General features: G+C 38.1%; 1 protein-coding gene across 3 annotated transcripts in view; it reads right to left on the reverse strand.

The window, feature by feature from the left end:
• Positions 1–1212: 1212 nt before the first annotated feature.
• The window catches only part of IPO8 (importin 8), a 44636-nt gene continuing 26460 nt past the window's right edge, over positions 1213–19388 (reverse strand). Inside the window, exons 16-26 of one of the 3 annotated variants that reach the window (XM_074539058.1) lie at positions 19130–19255; positions 18428–18494; positions 17667–17792; positions 17109–17206; positions 15984–16079; positions 14329–14549; positions 7747–7952; positions 6111–6347; positions 5320–5436; positions 5162–5222; positions 1213–4613 (exon numbers count right to left, since the gene is read on the reverse strand). In XM_074539058.1, the coding sequence (XP_074395159.1) occupies positions 5200–5222; positions 5320–5436; positions 6111–6347; positions 7747–7952; positions 14329–14549; positions 15984–16079; positions 17109–17206; positions 17667–17792; positions 18428–18494; positions 19130–19255 (1317 nt within the window). In that variant the 3' untranslated portion in view covers positions 1213–4613; positions 5162–5199. Of the gene's footprint in view, positions 4614–4676; positions 5093–5161; positions 5223–5319; positions 5437–6110; positions 6348–7746; positions 7953–14328; positions 14550–15983; positions 16080–17108; positions 17207–17666; positions 17793–18427; positions 18495–19129; positions 19256–19388 lie in introns of those variants that run through there. The other 2 variants (XM_074539057.1, XM_074539056.1) reach the window with 2 other exon arrangements.

A 19388-nucleotide genomic window follows, 5' to 3' on the forward strand; every position in this document is an offset into this window, starting at 1 on the left:
AAGCAAGCAGCTTGGCCTCCACATCCCCTTTATGATATGGTTTTATGCTGAGACTTTTTGGTATCTGGAAGAGTGTCTGGCTTCCTTAAACACAATGGGAACATGCACCTCTACTGTATCCCACCCACATGGGTTAAAATGTGATATCCTAGAGAAAAGAATGTTATTTTCACTCCTAAGATCAAAAAGTTCATAGCCATGCCTGCTGTATGCTTTTCTGCAGTGAGGGAAAATCAATTCTCTGCCCACCTGCAGAGAGACAGCCTCTTGGACTTAAAGAATGTCCTCAATCAGAGACAGAGATCCTGGAGGAACTGACCACCAGACTGCCAAATATTATCAAAAGATTGACTGGGGCACATCTCAGGATGAGGACTGGGTACTCCATTACATAGTGCATTTTTGCCTATCCTTTGAGCAAATTTCAGTCCAAGGTATAATTTCAAAGTGCCCATATTAAGGAGTAAATCACAGAAAGTCTCATCAAACCACAGGCACAAGTGAGGGGCTTTTGAAGTTCTGTGTCATCTGTGTATGTCAAATGAGGAGACTGTTCTACAGCAAGAAATGCAACTGATAAATTGCATTGCTTCAAGGAAAAGATTTTATAAAAATTGCCTAAGGTTTACCTTTTCAGGTCTTTTGAAAACTCCCTGACATGTCCAATAACATTGTGGCTGACAAAAGAAGAAAAGGAGGAAAGAAAAAGACAGGAAAGCATTTTGGAAACAGGACAGTTAATCATTCATGTTGTCTACAATTCCTTTGGCTCAAGACAATCTCAAGACAGACTCTGGCTTTGTAGTAAGAAAAAAAAAAATCTCTACTGTCCTACCATGTATGATGGAATCCAGAGCCACAAACTGCCAGGACTTCACAGGCAAAGGGCATGTCCTAAAGCAGAGCATTTCATGGCTCCCTCACACCCCACAGGCAGCCTTTTTCCCTAAAGGAAAGAATCTTACAATATCATTTTGTGTGACATTCTTTAAATATTTTGACTTAACACTCCCCACGTACATTCATTTCAGTCAGATTGTGCACATGTGGGTTTTGGGGGATTGTTGAGGTTTGGGGTTTTCCAACCTTTCCCTCAGCTTCATATTCTGCACTCTTCCTGGAGCTGGCCATTGTGATTAAAGATTCTGCTTTGTAATGAAAGCAAGCAATGTACTTCAATGCTGAAAGAGAGACAGCAAAAAGAGGCAGCCAAAACATGTGGTGATTCTTATTTTCTTTTCACAAGTGACAAAACAGCATATGCAGTTCAACACCCAGGATCAGTTAATTTTATCTGGAAAAGCAGCTTATGTAAGTTCCCATTAGCTATGATTACAACCCCCGTAACACTAATTTCCTATGTAAAGCCACTGTGGTGCCCACACAGATCATCCTTACACTTTGGGATTATGGGCATGGGGCAACATAAGTCACCAGTTATCAGCCTTTGTTTTATTTTGCAATACATTCATGATTCTCTATCCTTCCAATGGCAAATACATCCTGCTTGCTTGGCAGTGCTGGTATCTGATATTCCATTCAAAGTGAGACCGTAAATGCACATTTGTGTTACTCTCCCTTTAATGTAGTACAAAGCTGGACACAGCTCAGAAAGAAACACCTAAAATCCATTACCTATTTATGAGCATGCACAAATGGGTATTTATCATGTTAAAAGAGAACCATGTGTTAAAATGAAGGCCAGAGCCCAATAAATCTTTTTGGATGAAAACCCTTTTCAAAAAAAAGGAATAAAATCATTAACATTTGCTTTTGCCAGTAGAAACATTTGCTCATGAATCTTCTGGGAAGGGAAAGGCATTTAACCTTTTTACATGCCATTCCCTCACACATCTCTGACCCCAATGCAAAATAGACAACCAAAGATTCCCAACTCCACAATGCTGATTAAACTCTTGTATGAAACATCTGGATGAAATTTTCTTGGCAGCTGATTTGAAAAGTATACAAGAAGCAGAACTAGGGAGCAGCCATAGTTCAGCTTAGTGACACCAAGATGATGCTATGCAAAAGCAGATTTTACCTTGAACACAAACTCCTAAATATAAGCCTGTGACAGTGCAAGCAACCTCATTAGTAGAAGAAAAATAAATCCATCTTCTACTCTGCACACCAGTTTAGAGAAGGCAAATGGGCTTAGAAAGAAATCCAACTTGACAATCTTGCTTCTTTTAATAAAATAATAAAGGGCTTTAACAGTTTACCTGCCTAATACCTAACTTCAATTGACAGGTAAGAGAGAAGTCACCAGTGCCCTTAACTTCCAAAAATTATTTCTTACATTTGTGAATGATTTCAAAACATCCGTGGTTTCTGATGAACTCCCCACAAACTGGATGTATTGCTTTCTTACTTAGTGTCTCAGTCACTACACCCCCAGGCCTAAATTAGGAAGTAACCTGTAATTTTCATAACCTGACATTCAAAATAAAGGATATCTTGGCCCTCTTCTGCCTGACCTTAAAGAGCCTGTCCAGTGCAGCTCAATAGACTGTTCTCTTTTAAAAATACAGACCCTGGAATTCTCACTGTTTCCACATGTACAACAGGCCTAAAAATGAGACATTTTCACTGTTGCTATTAAATAAGCAGCATCAGTGAAAAACCTACAAGAACCAGGCCAACTTTACCCTGTAGCTGCTGGGGAAAGGAAGGCAAAAAAAAGAAAGAGGAAACAGCAGCACAGAAACAGCCTTAGAGTCTGACAAAAAGGTGCAGGAAACAGGAAAGTGTAGGGAACATTCTGCCCCACAGCTGCCAGGCCAGGAAAATTCCAGAAGGAACGGGCAAAGATCCTCTGGCCTTTTCCAGAAGCCAAGGCACAGAGTGCTTCAGATTTATAAGACTCACCCAGAATAACAAAATGAAAGCTCCAGCACTGCACAGAGCCAGCAGTCTGTAATTTACTGTAGTTGAAGAAAATTTGATGGGGTATGGGAAAGGCTTTGACTTTTTATTTGGGACACTGATGTAAAGAAATAGATTATTAGTATATGTTTAAAACTGATTGGTGAATATTTTTAAATCATAAAGAAATTAACACAGAGACAAAATCTGGTCTAAACATTTTATCTCCAATCCAAAGTTCACATTCTAAAGCACCCCTATTGCTTTTTGCTACACCACTGTGATCCCAGTAGAGCTAAAGGAGGGGCACCTATTCAAATTAGTACTGCTATCACTTCCTCTCTAAATGAACTTCTCCAAACACCTTGTCCTATAGAACTCTTTAGGTTGGAAAAGACCTCTAAGGTCATCAAGTACAACTGTTAACTCCATGTTCACTGCAAAACCCTGCCCCTAAGTGCCACATCTATGTGTTGCTTAAACACTTCCAGGGATGTTGATTCTTCCCACTTCCCTGGGCAACCTGCCCCAATGTGTGACCACTCTTCCCATGAGGAAAATTTTCCTAATACCTAATCTGAACCTCCAGTGGTGAAACCAGTCTTCAAAATTCAGGAAAAAAATCTGTCAGAAGAAATTTTAGCATGGAATAAGAATAACCAACTGCAATGCAGACCAGAAATACAATCACAGAATGTAACAGTAAGAAGTAAGTTTGAAGCTGTTCTTCTTCTATCAAAATAAATAAAATATTGCAAATATTTTGTACCACATTATTTAGTACTACCACTGGAATGGTAATGAATGAAAAAAACCAGAAGAGATTATCCCATGTATAATCCAATATTCATCAATAATAGCAAAAATAAGCTGTCATGTAGAACATCTACATGAGAGGGCCACACCATTTGTCCAGGCAGGAGCTAATATTGATGTAGATTTAGGGTAGGCACCTGCCAGGCAAGCCACTGTAACTCAAGCAAATTGAATTCATGGCTAAGAGAAACAGTTTAAGACTACTGCATCAAGGGAAAATCTGCCATTTTGTTAAGACTCTTTGACATAACCAGTGTTTGCTCTGCAACTCCAACAGGCACCTCCCTCTACATATTTGGTCTGCACCAAATAGGGAAGGTGTGCTAATATTGTGAATCCAGCAATTTGTATGCAACCAACAAACAATTAAACCGAGCAGTAAAAAGCAGGTGATTGGAAAACATGGAACCAAGGCTTACAGTGTATCAAGAAATGTCCTTACACTTAAAAAATTATAATGCACTCCAAAATCCATTTGTTCAGGCAATCCATGTACAACAGAAGGCACTGTTATCCATATGAATCTATCAATTCTGCACAGCAAAAACCTGAGAAGTGCAACTCAATTAGATGCAGCCTGGCCCCTCCCAGTCATCCAGGTTCCTTGAGGATGAACATTTCCTTTCAGTCCATCAAATTATAAAAACACCACAAGAATTTGTACATTACAGTAGCTGGTTAGAAAGAGCATTCTGGTGGGGGAAGCACACTGCTATTTCCCAGAAAACCTTCAGCAGCATTAAATTACCCTCCCCTATCACTCAGAAGTCACGATGATTTCAAGAAAATGTAATGATGAGACCCTTCCCATTGACCTTTGTAGCCAATCCTTCAGTTGCCACCGGGAGTATTTCCAGCAAAATTAAATGCTGTGATCAGTCCTTTGTTGTCAAATGTGTAGCCACTTTGTTGTTCTATTGTCTTAGTCTCTAGAATTCAAAGAAAAAGGATATGAAAAATAAGTCTACAGAGAACAAACACGTGGTGACTCTTACAAAGTAAGAGACAATACAGTTCAGCTATGAATGCAAAGTTATGGAAAAAACTCTCAGATGAGTCAAAATTTCATTCCCTAAATGCAATGACAGGAATAAATTACACTCAGGTTTTCTCTGAGGGCATAAATGTGCACACCTCTACAACAGAGTTGAGAAATGAATCCTTTACTGAGTCAGTCTATGCTACACTATTCTTTTTTATTAAATCTGAATTTATTTTCCATAATGCAAGCTTTCTACACATCTAAAACCTCACACTAACTGCAAGGCAACATAAGTAGTTAAAAAGCTAGAAAACTTTTAAACATAATAACTGATGGTAATCTTTATCAAATGCCTGGATGCTGATGGATATTGCCTTAATTTGTTCTTCATTTCAAATGTCAGATTGTGTAAAACTAGTTCATACCCTGTTGAAAAAAAAACAACAGCACAAAGTCAATGAGAAGGCAATTAATTAGAAACAACAGTAAACTTACTCTGAATAACACACACTTCCAGGCAAGGAATAATGTAATCATGATATCCTGCTCACGCTTCCTAGAAAACGTTAATTAGCACAGAGGTGGTTGTTACACATCAGAAGCAGTTCCAACATCTCTGCAAGAGCTGAAAGGGGCCCAGGGAAGTGACTCACCTGCAGCAGTTCTCCGGTGCTCTGCTAATGTGTAGATCTCCTGCAGCTGTTTCTTCTGATCCTCACTCAAAGGTGCAGTCAGGGAGTGGTACCAGGCTGCATCCCGGCTCTGCACCGCTGTCAGGGCAGCAAGGGAGGCAAAGGGACCATCAGCTTACACACAAGCTCATTTCAGAATAACAAACTGAACCACATGAAATTCTGGCTGGTTTTAAAACAGAATCTGCACTGCAAAACAACATCAGTATTCCTGTTGGTTTTCTTTGCACAGATTTCCCACTCTAATAGAGGCAATCCATTTTGGGGAACTTAATTACATCCTCTGCTTTCAGAAACAGAACGTTAACCATGTGGCCATTATTCATGGACAATGTGAATTGAATCTTCTCATTTAAAACTCATATGAAAACTAAAAGCAACAGGATTAGTGAAACAGGAAAGGGAGAAAATAATTTCTCCATTAACATCAAGAAGGTGACAAATATTTCTCTATATACAAGTCCCTCTAGTGACCAAGCCCCACTTATTTAGGCTGTGATTGAAAAATTCTGAGGGAGAATGTGAAGAGAATTAATCTTTGGCTCTATTTGCTGTCATTTTTTTGCAGCACTAGTAAGCCAAAAAATTCTAGGACTAACGTTAAAAAGTGAGATCAGGTTTTACCATTTCAGTAATCTAAACCATTACTCATAACAAAGAAAAGGGTTTTCCCCAGTAATGACCATAAACATCTCCAAATTAAAGCATGATTTCATCATGCTATCTCATTCTGCCAATCAGCAAACACATACTCAGAAGTGCTTGTGTAAAAAACTGGTATTCATCAACACCATTTTCAAGGTCAAGAGGCGTGCTGAACCCTTCAAGAGCAGTCTCCTCCAATGCATCTTCATCCCAGTCATCATCATCATCATCGTCTTCATCCTCTTCCTCTCCACCTCCAGCACTGCCACCTCCTCCTCCACCATGGTTCTCTTGCATTGCCTGGCTCACTTCGTTTGTCTCATCCTCATCGCTCGGTATCTCTTCTGCAAAAGCATTGATATGTTTTGTAAAACCAAGTTTAAAACTTTAAGGAAACAATGACTGATGAATTAACAACAATTAGTAAATCTAGGTTTTGGCTGGAAAGGGGACCATCTGTTAACATCCCTTCCCCAAAATCTTTAATAGTCTTATGTTAAATGTTAAAATGTTTCCTACATTCAAGATCAGTTAAACTTTTGTTTCTACACAGACTCGAAGAATGTGGAACAGCCATCTTATTTCTTCTTTCTTTTCAGTCATTGTGCAATTATAGGGTCCAAAATTTTTGAGGAAATGTCTTCCAAGAAATGGTCCATCACTCAGCTTTTTAAATTACAGAGACTTGCATAGAATTCTCAAATGCACATGAAACCATGAGAAATCCATGAGAAATCTGTAGACCAACTGTATGCCTTCTCTTCTTGAGTGTTGCCTTATTTGAACACCTTAAGTTGGTGTTACCTTCCATTCTGCTTATGAAACTATGACCCCCTGATTTAAATGCAACTACAACCTGAAATTCTAAATACTGATTTTTCCTAATTAAGGAAAAGCATTTCTGACTTATAATCAAGATTTTAAAAAAACAAAACCTTCATTTCCAAACCTGCAGCTCTTCCTGTGTTAACAGTTTAGAAAGAATAAAGATGACTATAGATGCAGCAAGCAGGGACTGAATCACAGGACAGAGATTTGAATATTTCTGTGCTGTTTCCATACTGTATTGAGAAGAATTCTGTGATTCCATTACAGAACAATTATAGGTGAAATGTGAGTGGATTACATAATATGCTTATGTCCAATCTGATTTTCAGATCTCAAAACATCTACCCCTTGTCAAACACATTTGCCTGCAATGCTGTGGATAATTCCTTCCCCTCAATTTCCTCTGTAAGGCATTCTTTGATGTTTTTTCTCTTCTGGCAGACACAGAGGTTAGAGGCCTGTGTGCTCAAAGAACCTCAGCTGTCTCAAACCCTATTCTGCAAACAACCTTCCATTTGGACAAAGATCTGCCAGGATGTTCCTCAAAATTCAATCAAAAAGGTCTTTCAAATATCTGGGTAGTGGAACAGCTTCTTTCCAGGAAGAATACACCTAGTGGAGTCCTGGCAAACTCCTGCTGCCTATGTGAGAAGACAGTATATTCAGAACCCAGAAGAGTACACCTACAAGTTACTCTTGAACCAATATTACCCTTGCAAAAATGTTAGCTGTTACACCTTGAAATATTTGATTACACTTTGGGAGGAAAAATCAACTCCTAAGATGGTATTTCAAGCACCCAGTAAGCCGAGCTATTTTCAGCAGACTAATGAGTCTTAAAAACGAACTGCAATTTCTTACCCCCTTTAAATTAAATCCAGACAAAATCCACAATGTGAAAAGGGGAGATTTTACCATTATCTTCTGCAAAGTGTTTTTCATCTTTAGCATGATCCTCGTGTTCTGTGAGCTCTCGGGAGGCGCACACTTGCTTTAAGCCCAAGAAGAGGAGGAGGATTGAAGGAACAATCTGGGCAGCCACAGCATCCACTGCAGGTGGTCGGTTCTGCAATTCCATTAGGATGCTCAGTCCTATTATACACATCTTTCTGTCATGGAGTCTGAAACAAGACACAATTGTTAGACAAAACCAGATTTTTCATTGCAAGGATATACAGAGAACATTAAAATCCAGGTGCTTGACATGGCAGCAGAGGCTATGTTCAAAGTCTATGTTCAATGATCCTACACAAACTATTTCTTCATTCTGAATGCAAGTTTCCCACTGGAAAGTACTCATCCAAGAACAATTAAACATCTTTCAAGCACTGGTCAAATTCCTGGAGCAACTTTTTCTGACTACCAAATGCAAAATTTGTAATGCTAAATAAATACTGTTTAATAATTATGTAGACTATCTTGTCTTTAATAAACCATTTGATGCAGATTATCATTATTAAATAGGATGGAAAATTAATTTGCCTTGGCTTTGATAGCAGTACTGTTTCAGGGATGGAAATTGGCAAAAACTATTAGTGAAGAGCAATGATAAGCAGGAATGCATTGAATCACAGGGTGCATTTATGGAATGCCCCAGGGACAGCTGAAGTTAAATTATGAGAAGTTCATCTGAATGGCTTATACATATTTCAATATACAATTTCTAATGCTAACTTCAGACACATTGCTAACTCTGGTGAAAGCAGGGAAATAATTCCACCTTATCAAGAGTAACTGGCAGTATACTCAAACTGGGAACTTACAAGAGAGTAGCCCTCCAGTAAAACAAACTGAAGACAATTGAAGGGAAAGAAATTAATTGAATTAGCAGCAGAAAGATTTTTATGGGACCACAGTCAGGAAACTAGGTAAGAACCCATGCTCTTAAACATAAGAACTGATTTTCACTTCCAGAAAAAGGAATTTTTGCAAACAAGATAGAAAAAAAATCTCTAAATGCCTCTGCAGATACTCTCTGGTTCTCCTTTACTGCAAACATCAGAAGTAGTCAACTTGGAGCTAACATTACAGTATTCTGCTATTATGGGCTTGAGAGGAGCTTTTTTGTTCCAACTATTCAATTTGATGCTGACAGCTTCTGTGAAAGCCTTCTGCAGCAAAACCTAGAGAAACCCAGCAAACCTCCAGAGCTGGGAGAAAATGGCCATTCTCTAAACTCTTGGGATACTTCTATTACTGAACTGGTTTTACTTTGGGATGAAAAGAATACAAGTTGAGAGAGAAAAACTAAGATGGGCACCACAGGCTGCAATAAAGTTGACAGGGGGACTACCAGCTCAATCCACCACTTCAAAAATCACTACAGAGATACAGCTTTTCAGTGCTTAGTATTTCATTACTTAAGTTCCTATATAACATGCTACTGAACTATTATATACTCTAACACAAGTGGTCCTGTATTGCAGCTTTCTAAACTTTACTTGTGCTTAAACAAGGTTAGAGATCTGGAGGGATTTCATGACACCTCCCATGTTGTTACTCCTGTTAGGATTTACTGAAGCAATTCATTCTCAAGAGTAGCTGACAACAAAAATAAATTATATATGACCATGCAGAACACTATGATCCCAGCAGACCTTCCAAGAACAACAAAGTCAAGCAGCATATCAAATGGCACACTCTGTCACACTGGGCTTGGCTGCCTGGTTACATGTGTTGAAAACTGCACCAAGGCGCAAGCAGGAACGCAGCGTTCCTGTAACCATAATCCTCTCTTTTCAGATGGTATGGGTCACAAAAGAGGGCATACAAACCAGGGAGACTGAGATAGAGAAACAGGGTCTGCTTTCATGAGAAAAAAAAACCATAAATCCCTTACTCCTCTCAGCTGAAATGACTTACTGCTGCATGTTAAAAACAAGCCATTTGCTGTCCTGCCGACACTTTGCAGACCAAAAGCCAAGCTAAAGATTATGCTACCTATAAATGAAGGATAGCTGTTATCTGGAGAGTTATCCTTAGTGCAAGAACAAATGTAAAAAAAATTCATTACCTCCTCTTTTTGTCAGCCAATATGACCAAAGCTCTGTAATCTATGCACAAGATCTCTATCCTGCATCCTGACACTGGGAAGCCATGAAATTTCTTCAAATGTACAAAGAAGCAATTCCAGCCACACGCACCAGAGTAAACTAACAACTCTTAGCACTACTTTTTATCATACATTTGAAAAAGCTACCATTGCACAACACAAATTGCAAAATGCAACAGTAAAATGTAAAAAAAAAAAAAAATCTTAGTCATTAATGGCTTAGCTTCATATGAAATTATCATTTTGGGACAGCAAATCAAAGTACAAGAATGAAGCTCTGCTGTTTGAAAGGGAGTCATCATTGGGAAGCAGCCCAAATGACCAAAACCCACAGCACATTTGTCATGCTCCACTTTAAAGCTGCTAAAGAGAGAAGTTGCAAGAATGAACACAAGTCTTGAGAATATGCATGTTATTAGAAGGCCCTGCAGGACAGCAGAAATTCAGGCATTGAGCCATCTTCAGTGAACCTGAGCCAGAAGGAGACTTTTTTCCACCTGCCAGCACAGAGAAACAGCAGGAAAAGCATCTGCCTTGCCTGAAGTTCAGTATTCTACTATACCCCAGCTGTATTAAGGACTGAACAAGCAAAATGGAGTTTTATATATTTTCATAACAGCAAAGAATGGCTTCAGGACCATTCCCTTGCTATCAAAAGGCTCATTATTTCAGCACCCTTCCATCTGCTCAAGGGAGCCTGGGTATGATTCTCCTCAGTAATTTGTGCTTTGAGATCTGTACTTATTTGCTCAGAAGCACACAATAGCCCTCCCTAACAATCAGGGACTCTGCTTATTCCTCAATGGTTTATCAAGCCTGGAGTGTTAAACACACAACACACAGCCCTGCAATGCACAATTCCAAGCCATGTCTATTTTTAACAAGCTGTGTGTGGTCCTCATAATCTGCATGACCTCTTCTTGCTAACATATATTCCTTTAATACACCACAAAGGATTTTAAAATCTTTTGTATTTTAAACCAAGCTGAAAGTATTTCAGAAAAAAAATGCTAAGCCTTTCCTTTTACTGTGAGAATCAAGTTTCTTTCTATTACATCAATCCAGTTCCTGGACAAACTGCAAATAATTAGCCATTTCCTTCTAGCTGCAAAGTTGGAACCAACAGAAGACTGGGATTTTTATGTACAACTCTGAGAAACCTAGGATTTTTAACTACTCAAACTCCTCTATCAAATATATAACCCTTTTCAGCTTCAAAAAACCCCAAAGCACTTACTGAGGGTTTTTTTTAAGCAAGTGAGATTTTATTTTCACCCTAGTTACCATAGAAGAATTTTTAGTATGAGAATAAGTGTAAGTCATGCAGCTGTTTCACCCAAACCTCAGCTGTCAGTAAGAAGGTAGGAAGTGGTAAGGAGCAAATGTTTCTGCAAAAGGCCTTCCAGTGTGAAGTTACTGCAGAAAGCATTTAGAAATACATACAATATCCTGTGGCATAGAGGCACTATCAGCAGACAACCACAGATTTGTGACTTCCACTATGATGTACTGAATTTATGCATGGTCTTACAAGGAATTCTGAGTTCTCCTTGCCTGGCTAATTTTTAATATGCCAACTTTGTAACACTTTTTCAATAGTTTCAATGGTTTTAATAACAGGAAGAACAGCTACTTATCTTACCATAACTGCTTTTCTCCTGCATTTTTCCCATGGGTTCCATCTCTTGTGTTTGCACGTGCTGCTCCAGAAATACTGCATTCTTTTGGCAAACACCAATGGCTCCAGCCTGAGCATGTGCAGCCATGCACAACCCTACTGCTGGCAGAGCCCAATCTATGGGGACTAAGACTTCATAGGAACAGAAGAAAGACAGAATCATGGAATGGTTTGGGTTGGAAGGGACCCTAAAGGTCATCTAGTTCCAACTCTTCTGCCATGGGCAGGGACACCCTTCCACTAGACCAGGTTGCCCAAAACCCCATCCAGTCTGACCTTGAACACTTCCAGGGATGGGGTGTCTATGCAAAAGAGTGTGAGATTTATGTGGACAAGGCATCTTGAACAGGCACTGTCACACCCACATTCCAGATTTCCTGCATGGCTGACAAAGAAATGACAGCAAGATTCACCTGAAGTGGATCTACTTTGATCTTGTTCGGTTTCTCTAGGATCTGTGAGTTTACCAAATGATTTGAATCTAGGCCTAAAACTGTCTGTTAATGGAAAGTAAGTTAAGTGTAAACCAAAGGAACAAATGGCAGCTGATGGGAAAAAGGGCTGTACAAATAAAGGTGCCCACTGCTCCCTGATGAAGACATGAACTTGTTAGGGGGGGACCCAAGAAAGGGTTTCAAGAACACCAAATTTTTTTGCACTTCTGTCTTTTCCTGTTCAGTCAGGCCTCTGAATCTGGGGCTCCTTTAACACTCCTAAGAAAACAAACAGTTTTCTGGAAGCAGTGCTCTCCTGAGGGAAAGGAAGTCCCTTACAGCACATCACAGTGCCTCACCAGCAGTACCACAGCAAAAGCCCTACCCTACATCTGGGAGCCACAAAGTGAAGAGACAGCACAGAAGGAAGAGTGACTTTTAGATTTAAGCAATATTACAGATAATTATTTCTCTGCTGGCAGCAGCAGATCAAAGAGAGATTTCTAACCCTCTGCTGCCATTCAAGTGCACTCTGGGTAGAATGATGGGCATGACAACCACGTGTTTAACTTTTCATTTTCACAGGCTTTGTTAACCTTTGTCTCAGCTCCAAGTACGAGTTTATTTGAACAGTAGTTTCAGTAGCTGATGCTTTTTGATGAGCAACACAGAAGAAGTGAAAATTTAGCTCACAGTAGTTCACAGTACTGAGATTGGAGCCTAGTCAGACCCTAACATTTTTCCTCTCTGAATTTGACTAGCTTCTCAGTGAATGCTCCAGGATGAACTGTTTCAGACTATAAATCTCTTTCAGTTTACCATCTGCAAGGAATATCTTCTTTCCTACCATCTCTCTATTTGCTGAGCATGTGATATGTAGAAGAAAAAAATGAAAGCACAAAGAGATGAAGCTCAAGAACTTTGCTTCAGCCATACAAGAAAATTGATACATGGAAATCCTAAAATGTCTTGCCCTTTTCTAAAGCTGGTAGATATAAAAATAATTTAGCAATTACCAATAATATTACCACAAGGTGAGGAAGAAGCAACTTAAGGAAGACATCCATCTAAGCCTACCCATACACCTGCAGGCAGATGTCAGCCTCAAGCAGGAAGGTGAGAGGTAGCTGTTAACTCCATCTGTCTGCTTTGCCCTTAAGTGGATGTCAATCTCCCAGTTAAGACACCACATCTCAGCTGAGAGGCAAGCACTGGCCTTCACCTCTGCTCAGCATCAAGTGCAAGCTTTGCTAGGTGATGACAGGCTTTGCTCCCCTTCATTAACTTTACAAATGCTCAGCTCCTGCCTGAGTGCACAGCAGTGCAGCACACACACATTCAAGGGAGGTCACAGTGACGTTTCAGTTCAGCAGGATGCTAAGAAGTCAATGGCACAATGATAAATATGCAAGTTGATTGTGAAAATTCATTTAAAATCAGAACTGGGATTCACTGAAAAGAGTAATGTTTTCTTTTTTTTTTTAATTAAATGGAGCAGTTAAAAGTAACTTACAAAATACAGAACAGAAAGTACGCACCCAGTGTTTCAGATAAAAAGTTAACATGTTGTTTGTTATAAATGGTAAATACAGTTACTGGCTTTTGCATCTATGTATTAGCTTTTGCAAGCTATTATCACAAAGATCCTGATATAATACAATTTGAAATGCCTTTTAACTGCTTTTTGGTATAATATAACCTGTCAGTTTATGTATGTACCACATAGCTTATATAAATAATAGTGTGATAAATACATATTATATCTTAGGCCTTAGCATAATATTAAAATGAATACTGAGTAATGTATTAAAATGCTTTTATTTGTGTAACTAGCCCAGATAATGGTGTGAAATAGCTAGGTTGTTTCCTACATTTGTGGACCATCTTATGTGAATGATAACAGTGACAAGAACCAGGACACCAAGAGAAAAAAATTTACTACTGACTCTCCAATTATTAAAAAGTATCAAAACAACAGAATGGAGCCTCAAGCAGGAATAAAACATATTGATTTAATCTACAAGATGGCATGTAGACAAGTCAAAGATTAAAGCCAAGCAAAAGAGTTCCTAGAACTCACAGGAATCTTTGAATATGTATAAACTCTTATGAATATGCATGTACCCCTGGTAACATAACAGTACATAGAGAACATTGTTTTAAGCTAACAATGTGTTTTTGGCAGATTGCCAAACACCCCAGTGCTGGGTATTGTCCCTTTTATCCCTTACTAAACTTCTAGAAGTTTTCAAGAGTATCATAGTTTCTCACATTGTTGAAAACCAGCTGGTCAATATTATATATTGCAAATAAAACAACCTCTTAATACTTGCCCAAAAAAACAGTCTGTGTCATTCATCCACTGGTTTATGAACTGTGCAGTGATGGGCTCAGGATTGTGTGGAAATCTGATGTTCTCCAAGGTGTGCAAAAGTAGGTCAGGATTGTAGTAGAGCGCAGCTATGGCAACTTGCAGACACATGGTACGGAGCTCGCTCGTTTTAACTCCGCGAGTCAGGCGCTCCAGAACAGCCTCCACAAACAGGGGAATGCACTGGGCACAAAAGAAGACAAAAAGAAAAGGAAGGAAAAAAAAAAAAAAAAAGAAAACAGTCATTAGACATGTTGCTAGATTATACAAAATTTTGTAATATTTTTACCAGAATTATGTCCTGAGTTATCTGAAGTTGAGGTATAGAAGAAAGGAACACGTTCCTTTCACTTCCTAGCCTCCGATCACACAGTTATAAATCTTCCCCAAAACAGCTCTCTCTTCTCTGAGCTAAAAATTGCAGTGTTATTCTGAGCACAGGGGAGAATATTTTGGGCCATTTGGTGGAGTTTGCTCTAGCATGTAGAAAATACTTAGCAAAAGACTCTAAAGACATTCTCATCTTTAAAAACAGATACTAAACTATATCAAAACTAACAGGCATTAGAAATTAAACCACCTAAATTTGTAACATAGTTAGAATTTTTTCCTAATGTAAAATGTAAAGTGGTGTTAAATTTTTAATAGAAGTTTAAAACAAGTTTATTCAGATAAAAGCAAACATGCACAAATTTCTAAACAATGAAATAAAGATCTTCTAAACATATGTATATTTCAATGGGCAAATTTATACATTACAAAAATTTGGGAAGCATTACAAAAATTTTAGTTTATGAGTTTCAGTTCAGTGTGCAACCATTTTAATTCACAGAGTTGTACAACTCAATTAAGCCTTCCACCACATATTTATTTCAATGCAAATACATTGAAGTCACTTTAAACTCTTCCAGATTTCCTTTAAAAAATAAAACCTTTCAGAGAATGTTTTTATCTTCAACTACTTCAGATTTACACGAGTAAAGTTATATCACTTTCAGTGAAATTAACTGAAAATTTATCACTGAAATCCATGGATTGCACTGTGGCAACATCAAACATGCTATGTCAAGGTAATTTAGGCTCATTATATGAGTCCAGAATTTGGCCCTTAACAGAAAAAAGTCTACTTTCTAAAAAGGTGTTCTAAGAAACTCTGGAAAATTGTGATTATGTTTCTCCCTGCAATCATAATCAAGCCATGCTAAAAAATCTGTATTTCCAAATGCACTTAGTAATTTAAAACATCAAAAAGTTCCCATAGCTTGGAGAGACAACAGCAGTTGGATATGTACAGTTAACCTCCCAGCCACAGTAGTTTTAACTATGTGTGTTGCATCAAAAGGGAAATTGTATTAACAGAAAGCAAAAAGCTACAATCTTGCACAACATACTATGTATTTGTAATTCAGTCCATATCCATTTTGTAGCCATGCCCACTAACATCTTGTCTCAAAACCAAAAAACCCCAACCTTACAAACTTTCCTGAGCTCATTTACTTCTTTCTGTCTTTCTCCCCAGTGTACATTTCCCTGAATTCTCTAACTGCAGCTGTTTCTCTCAGGAGTCATGGATCATGAGAAGGCAATAAAAGAGAAAACCTGTTCAATATGAATCACCTGGTCAATACCCCGTCCTTTGCACTGAAGAACAATCACTTCTAGGAGTTTGGCTGCATGGCACTCTGCATCTTCTCCTGCATCTCCTGTCAGTACCTAACAATCAGAGTGACAATTTATCAGTAATCACTGACAACACTGAGAGCAAGTGCTCCTGTACCTGCATACATCCAAAAATCTCTACACAGCATATACATATGTATTCATGTTAAATTTTGTGAGGAATTGAGACACATAATTCATCTCTATGGGACATAAACAAGGATTAGTGGCTAAAGGTGAATTTTAAAAACTAGAAGAAATTACTGTACATCTTAAAGAATGTTATATTATTTGTATGTTCTCACTATCCCTTTTTTAGAAAAGAAATGTGACTTATAAGAATCACTGATGTTTTCCACATGGTGTTTCCATTCTTTCACTTCAATTCTAATAGTCAGTGGCAGGTTAACAGCATGGCAAAGTGAAGTGCAATGTCTAGGCTAGTTTCTGATTAAGAACAAGATGTATGCAATCACTCTGTGTATAGGCACATACAAATGAAACTCAGTGCTTCATCTCAATACATTTCAACCCCATGGTCACTGTCAATCAAACCTGACAAAAGAAGCAAAATTTTCACAATCTAATAAACACTCCAAGTTTCTTAAAAATAAGCAGGTAGCTGGATGCCTAACACTCTCTAATGCCCCAAATCAGAGGAGGACTGCAGCATGATCTCATACTTTATTATACATGAGAGACTCAGCATGAAAGAGAAACAAGATAAATGTAGGAAGAACTTCAAATGAGTTTGCACCTTAGCTGACAACCAGAGAGTCCAACTGCAAGATACACAACCCAAGGAAATCAGGCTTCATTAATTCCCTACCTACCAAAATAGTTCTCCAGGGAAGAGAGTCAAGACAAACAGCAACTTTCTCCCACACAGCTTTTTGCATGTAATTTTCTTAAAGTATGTCACTTAAAAAGTGTGAAGGTGCTGTGTGTACTCAGAACTGAGTCAAGACCAAAATTCACTTAGTTCTGAAATGCTTGGTCACCACGTGGCATGTTCAGGTCACTCAGCTCCTCTAATTGTTATGTACCAGTGATAAAAACAACAGTAATAATCAGAAGCCTTACCTTTTTACACATAGAGTAAATGATTTCTAAATGCTTTGGGTTAGACAGTAAAGTATCAGTGTCAATGGTCACATAATTATGCAAGAGAGGCATCATATCTGCAGAACAGGGAGAGCAAAAGAGAAAGAAGTTACTAAAAGTACTAACCAGAGAGGTAGGCTTAAAAAGGGGAATTCATTAGCTGATGTTCTTGAATATGGTTGGAAATTCAAACTCTGATAGTCTTTTCTGGAAGAATTCTTCATCAAATGCACTATGCAGGGTGCATTCTTGGAATTAGAGCAGGACTACATTTTAATGAATCAATTTGTATTTTCACATTCACTTTGAATATTCAACTTTCTTTGAGTTCAGGACCCCTACAACAACTGATCACACTGACAGATTTGCTTCTCCTACTTAAATATCTCCTGTTACACTCCCACACTCAACAGACTGGCAGGGCATGACTCAAATACATGATCATTTTAAACCTTGGCACTAAATGGAAGAGACCCTTATCTGCTAGAGATGAATTCTCAAACAGTAAAAATATCACTAGAACAGAAGTGAATTTACCTGCAAAGTATTCAAAGCAGTCCTGCTGGAAAACCTCGTACAGAACACCTAAAAGCTGCCACATCTGAGGTGAAATCATCTGGCATGTTAAGCTGAAGGCCAAGGACAGAATTTCTTCATAAAACTCTGCAAAAGACAATTTGAAGCAGTGTGCTTTACAAAAAAAATTTAACTTGCAAAGACCTTGAAATCTGAAACCAAGTCCTGAGTCATGTAACAACTAGAAGACAGCAATTAGAAATGAAATCATACAAAGAAAATAAATTGTAAAAGACTCTTTTAGACAGGCCTTGTGTTAGCTATAGTTAAAATGAAATGCATAGTTTTCCACCGTAAATACACATCAAAAAATATATCAGTAGCACATTAAAGACAATGCTTCTCATTGACTTACTGCAAAATATATTTTTTCCTCAGTCTTTGTTTTTTCTGAAAGGCCTTATCACAAAAGTGTAACTTTTAGTGCAGCATACTGATGAAGCAGTAATTTAATTGCAGATCATGTCCATAAGAGACTAATGTAATTTAGACATTGTCCTTTAACACAATTAGCCAGAATTATAATCAGAACAGCATCTTCAGCTTTTGACCTCCAAAACACAACAGCCAATCTGACTAATGTACAAGAGTAGATGAGGAGAAATTACAATGGTAAAGTAATGGCTTATTCTTTAAAGAAACACACACAAAAAAAGATAAAATTCTGTTCTGAAAGATAACAATAATTAATTTACATGATTTTTCAAATCTCTAAAACATACCTATCACGTGTTTCTGCAAAACAAGGCCAATGATCTGTAAACAAATGCTCTCGAGCTGTTGAGTGATCTGAAATAAAAACATAAAGCAGTTTATTTAAAAAATTAGAAATACAGCAATCAAATAAATGTATTTGACTAATTCAGTTTGAGCAGTTCTTCAAATCAAAAAGGCTTTTATAATTTTTAAATGCTGCATTAACAATCATAATATTATGAAATAAGGTCTCGCTGATGCAGAAAGAACCTCTTTACACTGAATATGTGATTTGTGGGCATACAGTGCACCATAACTGGGAGACCAATTCCTAGGAATTCTATCCAAGATATTGCTGGGTAAACTAAAGATATGGGTCATCAATGTAAAAACTAGGCTTATGCAAAATATTTCTTTTAAATTCTACTGTAACTCTCTATTTACTCTGTAATACAACTAGCCACTGTGAAGAAAATTAACTCTACCCCAACCAAAACCAGCACATTCCAATGAAGTGTTTACCAAGTAAGGGCTAAGAGTTTTACCCTTGGGACATAAATTCCCTTGAAGTTGAAAGCTGAAAATTAATAAATCACCAAAGTAAACTGGGCTTTAGATTCCAATCTGCCAGAGATGGCTTGGTACCATCCCACTTGGTTCATGGCAAATAATAAAACACACAGAAGTGCTTCTTGTCATGCATGAAAAAGTACCAAAGAAAATCTCACCTCCTTGTGATCTTCCACAACTGTCAGGATTGTGTCAATTGTGTGCAAGATGCCCATGGCCATAACCGTTTTGTCCTCTACTTCCTCATATTCCTCGCTCTGAAGTACTTTACCAAATATTTCAGCCTGTGAACAAAACCAACCAGCTTGACATTCAAGAGCAAACTCATGTTTCTAATTTGTCATTCAAAACCAAGGCAGTTAATGCAGCAGCAGCAATGCCTTATCTCTAAGAGCTGTCAGCACTGAAAAATATGCT

The sequence above is a fragment of the Zonotrichia albicollis genome, chromosome 4 (assembly GCF_047830755.1).
Source record: "Zonotrichia albicollis isolate bZonAlb1 chromosome 4, bZonAlb1.hap1, whole genome shotgun sequence".
NCBI lineage: Eukaryota > Metazoa > Chordata > Aves > Passeriformes > Passerellidae > Zonotrichia > Zonotrichia albicollis.